The following is a 9,062-nucleotide window of genomic DNA, read 5'->3' as shown; positions in this document are numbered from 1 at the left end:
CTTCAGGATTTCTCCTTCCAGTGAGCACTCAGGGCTGATTTCCTTCAGAATGGATCGGTTTGATCTTCTTGCAGTCCATGGGACTCTCAAGAGTCTCCTTCAGGACCATAATTCAAAAGCATCAATTCTTCGGCGATCAGCCTTCTTGATGGTCCAGCTCTCACTTCCATACATCACTACTGGGAAAACCATAGCTTTAACTATACGGACCTTTGTTGGCAAGGTGGTCTATATTTATTAATATTATTTGTCGCAGAGATGATAGGGAAAAGGCGACAGTGGCATAACTGCATTGGAGAGCATTGCGCGGCGACCAGCAGATGGAGATACTGATCCATTAGAAGGGACCACAGTTTAAATTCAGGGAATTGTAGCGGCTGGTTTCTCCTCGTATTATTCTGGGGGATTGTGAAAAACGGGGTGCTGTAGATGCGCAATAAATTCTGGAGAGCAGCAAGATAAGAGTCCTCCCCAGGCGAGCGCCTCTGGAATGGATGGCATAGGCGCAGCTGGAAAAGGGGTGGTGCTGGGGGTCCGCATGGAGGCTTAGAGATCGTAGACCCATAGTGCTGCAAAGGGTTCCAAGGGTCATCTAGTCCAACCCACGGCGATCACAGCCCTGGAGCTGCTCCTGCTTTAGATCTGCAGAGAAATTTCCTTGCCTTTTCTTCCCACTTTTATCGAGGGTCTTTTTTCCTTTTTATTTGCTCTTTGGTTTGTCTAAAAACCCTCTTTTTCCCCATTTCACTACTTCTGACCTTTTAAAATTTCCGGTCCTTTTTTTCCCTTCCATCATCATCATCAACAACAGCATCATCAAACCAGTAACTTTCTGCTTTTCCCCTTCTCTCCACTCCTCGCTCGTCGCCTGGTTTCCCCTCCTTTTCTCCAAGGGGGCGCGGAGGTTGCGCGGCTTGGGGCGGGACCAGCGAAGGCGGGCGGGGCGGGGAGGAGGAGGGCGCTGGCCGGCCGCTCCCGCGGCTGCTCCGCCTGGCTAGCATGGCTTTCTCCGCGCCCGGCGCTGCCTCCGCGGGGCTCTGCACCCAGGACGCCTGGACCCAGCAGGTAAGCGATGCCCGCCCTCTCCAAGCAGACCCCGCACCTCTTTGACTCCAGTCCTTCCTTCCTTCTCGCCAGCCCAGGATCACCCTCGTTTTTCTCCACCAGAAAGTCAGCCCCCCCCCAATTTTGCCCTTCAGAAGAGTTATCCATGCATTTTCCAATGGAGAAACCCACCGCTGCTTCGGGAGTCCCTTGTGCAGGCTCCTTGCGGCTCCCTGCAGCCTAATCAGGATTCTAGTCCTCTGCGTGGAAAGACCCATCCTTCCTCCGCTTAGCTGCCCCTCCCTCTCCCTTCTGTGCTCAGGTTTGGCCATCCATGGCTACTGGACCTAATGGCCAGGTGCTCTCGTCAGGATCAGAGGTATAATATACCTTGAGCAACAACAGCACGCCCTCAGCTACACCGGCAATATACTCAGGTTGACGAAAACGTGCAACGGTTTGGAGGCTGTGGGCAGAATAAAGGTGCCCACCCAAACTCTTAAAATGGAAGAACTTCCAGGGAGCTTCGGGGGAGATATGTATCCAGAACAAATTAGAGGAAATTGGGTGGCTAAGACAACTTTCCTCCTGCTAGATTTCCGCCGTGGAGTTTGCATTTTGTGGGATTCTCCATCAGAATTCTCCAATTTGCTTTGCAGGAAAGACTCTACGCAAACGTTAGTAGGATGACAATAAGTGCACATATCCTGTTTGAATTTGGAACTGCTTTGAGCCCTTAAATGCTTTTAAAAGTACAGTGGTACCTTGGGTTACATACGCTTCAGGTTACATACGCTTCAGGTTACAGACTCGGCTAACCCAGAAACAGTGCTTCAGGTTAAGAACTTTGCTTCAGGATGAGAACAGAAATCGTGCTCTGGCGGCGCAGCAGCAGCAGGAGGCCCCATTAGCTAAAGTGGTGCTTCAGGTTAAGAACAGTTTCAGCTTAAGAATGAATTAAGTACTTAACCCGAGGTACCACTGTAAGGTGAATGCACAGCAGCTAGAAAGGTTCAAGCTATGCTTCAGTTAGCAGAACTTGGATTCGAGTCTAACTTCTGTTAACAAGGCAAATACAGAAGGTTGCATTTTTAAGTGTTGCCTTGTTTGTAAGCCTCCTGGGGCACATTTATCTATTGGCAGGCAGCCATGAAAATATAAATAGTAATAAAAATGATAACTTACTCGGGGCATAACTATGGAACTCACTGCCACAGGATGCCCTGGCATTGTGCTGCCTGCTGGCTCTGATGTTTTTAAAAGTGGACTAGCCAAATGCATGAAGGATGGGGCCATGAGTAGGTTATTAGCTCAACGGAGCCTTCATTTCAAGGACATCAGAAGAGCCTGACAGCGACGCAGACCAAAGGAAACCCATCTAATCCAAGTCCCATAGAGGCCAGCTGGATGCCCCAGTGGATATCCCGCAAGCGAGAACCTGAGATCAGTAGTCCTCTCCCTACTTGTGATGCTCACCAAGAGAATTCAGTTAGTTCCCAATGCTGGCATAATACATGACCATCATTGTCAGTCAGTGGCGTAGCGTGGGTTGTCAGCACCCGGGGCAAAGCAAGAAATTTGTGCCCCCTAAACCGTGGATTTGCGCCCCCTAACCCTAACCCCCAGATGTTGCGCCCGGTGCGGCCGGCCCCCCCTGCACCCCCCACGCTACGCCACTGTTGTCAGTAGCCTTACGTTCCACAAATGCCTTTTAAAGCCATGCAGTTGGCTCCTTACCTCTCTCGCCTTGACCTAGGCACTGTGATCCACGCGTCGGTCACCTCCAGACTTGATTATTGTAACTCACTCTACGTGGGGCTGCCCTTGAGACTGACCCAGAAACTCCAGTGGGTGCAGAATGTGGCAGCGAGACTCCTTACATGTTCCTTGCTGCGAGATCACATTCACCCAGTGCTATACCAGCTGCACTGGCTCCCGGTGGGGTACAGGATCAAGTTTAAGGTGCTGGTTTTAACCTTTAAAGCCCTATACGGCCTAGGACCCTCGTACCTACAGGACCGCTTCTCCTGGTATGTCCCACAGAGGACCTTACGGTCTTCAAACAAAAACATCTTGGAGGTCCCGGGCCACAGAGAGGTTAGGCTGGCCTCAACCAGAGCCAGGGATTTTTCGGCTGTGGCCCCGATCTGGTGGAACGCTCTGTCATGTCACAAGAGACTAGGGCCCTGCGGGACTTGACATCTTTCTGCAGGGCCTGCAAAACAGAGCTGTTCCACCAGGCCTTTGGCCAGGGCACAGCCTGACTCCCTCCTTTGGCAATCTTCACAGAACTCTAGCCCAATGGTTGCCATGAGTTTGATTTGAATTAATTTTATAATGAATGGTGATTTTTAGAATGATTTTAGAATGGTGTATTATTTTATTGTTGTTAGCCGCCCTGAGCCCGGCTTCGGCTGGGGAGGGCGGGATATAAATTTAATTTATTATTATTATTATTATTATTATTATTATTATTATTATTATTTATTATCCATTACTACGTCTTGCAAATTCCATAGTTACAGTTCTGTGCCATGTGAAGAAGTCCCTTATTTATTGCATGTATTTCCCACCTTTTTCCTCCAAGGCAGTGGCGTAGCGTGGGTTGTCAGCACCCGGGGCAAGGCAAGTAATTTGTGCCCCCTAACCTGTGGATTTGCGCCCCTTAACCCTAACTCCCAGATGTTGCACCCGGTGCGACCGGCCCCCCTGCACCCCCCACGCTACGCCACTGCTCCAAGGAACTCAAGGCGGCATGCATGGTCCTCCCTGTGACCACACTGGCTCTGAGTATATCCACATGTTCAGCCCCTGACCAAGTGCAACCCACAATGCATTGCTTTGCCAGCCTGGTTCCCTCTATACGTGCAGAACTACACCTGCCATCAGCACCAGTGCCATGTGGCCATGCATGCTGAGGCTGATGGGAGTTGTAGTCCAACACATCTCAATCTGGAGGATACCAAGTTGTTGAAGGCTGTATCATAGAATCATAGAGTGGGAAGGGACTCTGAGGACCATCCAGTCCAAGCAATGCAGGAATATGCAGTTGTCCTGTACAGGGATTGAACCTACAACCTTGGCCATACCAGCACCTACTGAGCTATCCCGTGGCCATGCAGGGATACATCTCATTTTGCCCTCTCTTCTCTCCAGATCTTTCCTGTCATCCACTGGATTCAAGCAGTCATGGCTACTTTGAGGTACTGGAAAGCTTCTTCTATCTAAAGATGTAACCTGGGACTTATGGAGAGCCTCCTGCCAGACGCTGGTCTCTTGTTTTAGGATAGCTCTGAAACTCTTTGAGGATTTGTTCTCTTCTCTTTTACTGGCCGTTGCTGATGTTCTTTATTTACTTATTTTGAAAGCCTGTTGTGAGTCACCTCAAGTGTCAGAGAGGCAGAAGATGAACATTTTTGAATGAATGAAAGGAGTTTTGACAAATTAAAACATTTTCTCTGTCCCTGTTGGCCTTGAGGTGCATTTGTGCAAAGACCTCTATGCATGCTTTGGGTCTCTGCATTATCTTTGTGCCATTAACTTCAGCAAAAGTTGGCAGGTGCAGATTTTTTGCAGGGTGGAGAGAAGCCTTCTCCTGTCTGCAGATCAAGCCACTGCTAAAAGCACAGTAACGAGGCTTGGAAAAAATGTTGGCAACCCTTTTCATATGCCAGTCTTTTTCATTCATTGTCTAAGGCAGTGGAAGCTGGAAGTAGCAAGGATTAGGCTGTGTGTGTGTGAGAGAGAGAGAGAGAGAGAAAGAGAAAGAAATGCAAAAGCAAGAGCTCAAGCGGTCATCAACTTCTTGTCCTGGAGATGCTCTTATGCCAGGGGTAGGCAACCTAAGGCCTATGGGCCACAAGCAGCCCATGGGGATCATTTAACTAGCCCACGAGCTGCCCCCAAACTGAGCTGCCCGCTCAGCGAGTCCCCGCACGCTGGGCTAAACCAGCGTGGCGCAGGGACTCACTTCTGCAGTGCCGGAAATTGCGTTTGCGCCGACGCCGGAAATCATGTCTGCCAGAAATCGCAGGGGCACATGCGCGATCTGGCCCACAGATGGATCTCCGCTGGAATGAACCGGCCTAGGCGAGGTAAACCTTGCCGACCCCTGTCCTACGCCCTTTAAGCAGAAATTCGGCAGATAAGCTTTCCCCATCATGCAGGCTCAATGATGCAGAAACTGTCACCTACAGCATTTCTGATGGCCACCTGCTGTTCAAGGCACGAGAGCCCCACCAGAAGGAAAGTTGGCAACAGTGATGGACCTTGACATCTCAGATTTCAGTGGCACCCTGTGCGATGCCAAAAACTGACACGCACCCCCCATGCACCTACTTCTTTCCCTCCGTTAAATGTCAGGTAACCTTCTGACGCAGGTGGCGCTGTGGGTTAAAGCCTCAGCGCCTAGGACTTGCCGATCGAAAGGTCGGCGGTTCGAATCCCTGCGGCGGGGTGCGCTCCCGCTGCTCGGTCCCAGCGCCTGCCAACCTAGCAGTTCGAAAGCACCTCCGGGTGCAAGTAGATAAATAGGGACCGCTTATCAGCGGGAAGGTAAACGGCGTTTCCGTGTGCGGCTCTGGCTCGCCAGAGCAGCGATGTCACGCTGGCCACGTGACCCGGAAGTGTCTCCGGACAGCGCTGGCCCCTGGCCTCTTGAGTGAGATGGGCGCACAACCCCAGAGTCTGTCAAGACTGGCCCGTACGGGCAGGGGTACCTTTACCTTACCTTTACCTTAACCTTCTGCTCATCCAAGCAACTCTTTGTTCCCACAGCGTAATAGGGTCCAGTTCGCTGATTGGTTATGCAATACTCCAGAACACAGCCAGATCCCCCCAGGTAAGGGAATTTCTTTTATTGTTTTTTATTTTTATTTTTATTGCTTTTTTAAACAAAGAATTAAGCTAAATTGCACTTTACGTAAGCAGCTCAGAAGGGAGGGGCAGCAATCTCCATGAAGAATGTTTAAAAATTTCAAGGGCATTCTTCCCTCCTAGTTGCTAAAACAAATATTTCACTCCAGAGGCTGAATCATCATCTTGTTTCATTTCGGAGCAGCAGTCTAGAGCCCTGTTATAAGCTGTGCAAGAGCAGAGCCCCTGGCAAGAGGCAATTAAGCGGCTGCTATTATTATTATTGAGGGATGCGGGTGGCGCTGTGGGTTAAACCACTGAGCCTAGGACTTGCCGATCAGAAGGTTGGCGGTTCAAATCCCCGCGCCGGGGTGAGCTTCCGTTGCTCGGTCCCTGCTCCTGCCAACCTAACAGTTTGAAAGCACGTCAAAGTGCAAGTAGATAAATAGGTACTGCTCCAGCGGGAAGGTAAACGGCGTTTCTGTGCACTGTTTTGGTTCGCCAGAAGCGACTTAGTCATGCTGGCCACATGACCCGGAAGCTGTACGCTGGCTCCCTCGGCCAATAAAGCAAGATGAGTGCAGCAACCCCAGAGTTGGTCACGACTGGACCTAATGGTCAGGGGTCCCTTTACCTTATTATTATTATTATTATTATTTTCATCATCATCATTTGCATTTATATTCCCCTTTTTTTATCCAAGGAGCTCAAAGTGGTCTGCATGGTTCTGCCCCTCCCCACAACAACCTTGTGAGGTAGGCTAGGCTGAGAGGCAGTGACTGGCCCCCAACATCACCCAGTGAGCTTTGCGGCCCAGGAGACCAGGGTTCAAATTCCCACTCAGCCATGAAGCTCAGTAGGGTGACCTGTCGCTGCCTCTCTCAGCTTAACCCGCCTCACAGGGCTGCTGTGGGGATTAAATAAGGAAAAGGAATGAGCAAACCACCTTGAGATCCCCAGAGAGAAAAAAAGAGGGTTGTATAAATGCAATGGGACGCAGGTGGTGCTGTGGGTTAAAGCCTCAGCGCCTAGGACTTGCCGATCGAAAGGTCGGCGGTTCGAATCCCTGTGGCGGGGTGCGCTCCCGCTGCTCGGTCCCAGTGCCTGCCAACCTAGCAGTTCGAAAGCACCTCCGGGTGCAAGTAGATAAATAGGGACCGCTTACCAGCGGGAAGGTAAACGGCGTTTCCGTGTGTGGCTCTGGCTCGCCAGAGCAGCAATGTCACGCTGGCCATGTGACCCGGAAGTGTCTCCGGACAGCGCTGGCCCCCGGCCTCTTGAGTGAGATGGGCGCACAACCCCAGGGTCTGTCAAGACTGGCCCGTACGGGCAGGGGTACCTTTACCTTTACCTATAAATGCAATAATAGAAAAAAAGACAAAGCCTTTCACTGCAGGGAAACCTCTCCTGTTGACTTTCTGTCTGTCATGCCACCTCTGTCTGTGTGTCACACTATGGCGGGAGACACACACGGTGAGCGAGGAAACCAGCAACTTTATTACAAACCTTGGAATTACAGCAAAAAAATGGGTTTTTATTTCATTCTTCATCCTTGAAACATGACACATGGCTTCAAGGATGCGCCGGGTTCCCACAATCTCGGACCCTTCAGATAGATGTGGGTGCATTTTTTAAATGTATATTTATATAATTCGAAATGTTTATTGCGTTTTTCAAATTTTGCATACATGCATGCTGTTGCTACAATCAGCATCTACATAGAAAAGGCCACATTGACACCATACCTTTAAAGTGCTAAGGTACCACTTTAAAGAGTTGCGGCTTCCCCCAAAGAATTCTGGGAAGTGTAGTTTTTTTTAAGGGTAGTGAGGGACCCATCACAGGTTTAACACTCAGTTCCTCTCCACAGGGAACTGTGGGAATTGTAACTCTGAGAGGGGAATAAGGGGGCCTCCTAACGACTCTCAGCACTTTTAACAAACTACAACTCCCAGAATTCTTTGGGGGGGACCATGGTTTTTTTAAAGCGGTATCATAGCGCTTTAAATGCATGGGGTGAATGTGGTCAAAGAGCAGGAAGACAACTTGGTGCATGTCAAATGTGAAGGAGCTCTTTTCGGGGCCCCATGGTTACTATGCAGTTTAACAGGTTCCTTACCCCAACAGAGGGATTTCAAAGGATGCTTGTAGGATTGGAACTCGTGTCCAAAACTGCTTGGTTATGAAGGGAGGCGATGGATTCCTCTCCCAATGAGGGTCCTTCCCACATTTCTTGACCGTTCAAACTCCGTTTACAGGTTGAAACTTTATTTACACCAGCCATAGCAACAAAACAACAATACGATATACAAAGGTTAAATATCTGCCGACCGAGAATCCATTTCCTGCCCCTGATAAACTGGACTTCGGCCACAAAGCCTTGTGCTGTAATAAATTGGTTAGCCTTTCATGAGCCGCAAGACTGCTTGCTGCCAAAGACTAATTCATGTAATCTTGAAATGCCACAGTTGTTCCTGCTAAAGAATGGAATTATTTTACTTTATTTATAGTGCTCATATACCATCATATCTTAACCAGAGTGACCACAAGGTCCTTTCTGGGAAGGCTGCACATTTGTTTGTGAGAAGCAGGTCAATGGGACAGATCTTAAAGGTTCGGCAAATTTGATAGGTCAATAGCAGTATTTTAACTGAAACCCAAAGGGCCGGTCCTATCATTGGGCAGAGTGAGGCCCCTGCCTCAGGCAGCAGGTGCTGGGGGCAAGCAGCAGCAGCACCTGGCTGTTCCTCCTGGCTGTTATCCTACCCACCAAGCCAGGTTGCCACCCAGGCTGCCCTGGCCCCCCTAATCCAGTGGTGGCCAAACTTGGCCCTCCAGCTGTTTTTGGACTACAACTCCCATTATCCCTAGCTAACAGCACCAGTGGTCAGGGAAGAATACAGAAAGAAGTACTGTTTTGGGGGGACAGGAGACGGGCGGGTGTGGAGGACTCCCTGGCCCTGAATGGGGTAACTGTGCCCCTGAAGGAACAGGTGTGCAGCCTGGGAGTCATTCTGGACTCACAGCTGTCCATGGAGGCGCAGGTCAATTCTGCGTTCAGGGCAGCTGTTTACCAGCTCCATCTGGTACGCAGGATGAGACCCTCCCTGCCCCCAGACTGTCTCGCCAGAGTAGTGCATGCTCTAGTTATCTCTCGCTTGGAG

General features: G+C 50.1%; 1 protein-coding gene across 1 annotated transcript in view; it reads left to right on the top strand.

Moving 5' to 3' along the window:
• Positions 1 to 920: 920 nt before the first annotated feature.
• TMEM116 (transmembrane protein 116) overlaps positions 921 to 9,062 on the top strand; it is a 36,599-nt gene continuing 28,457 nt past the window's right edge. Inside the window, exons 1-3 of the mRNA XM_083750284.1 lie at positions 921 to 1,065; positions 4,201 to 4,247; positions 5,821 to 5,884. Of these exons, the coding sequence (XP_083606410.1) occupies positions 1,000 to 1,065; positions 4,201 to 4,247; positions 5,821 to 5,884 (177 nt within the window). The 5' untranslated portion in view covers positions 921 to 999. The remainder of the gene's footprint in view (positions 1,066 to 4,200; positions 4,248 to 5,820; positions 5,885 to 9,062) is intronic.

This window comes from Podarcis gaigeae (assembly GCF_964106915.1).
Source record: "Podarcis gaigeae genome assembly, chromosome: 8".
Lineage (NCBI taxonomy): Eukaryota > Metazoa > Chordata > Lepidosauria > Squamata > Lacertidae > Podarcis > Podarcis gaigeae.
The sequence above is the reverse complement of the archived record's forward strand: the minus strand, read 5'-3'. Positions and strand labels throughout refer to the sequence as shown.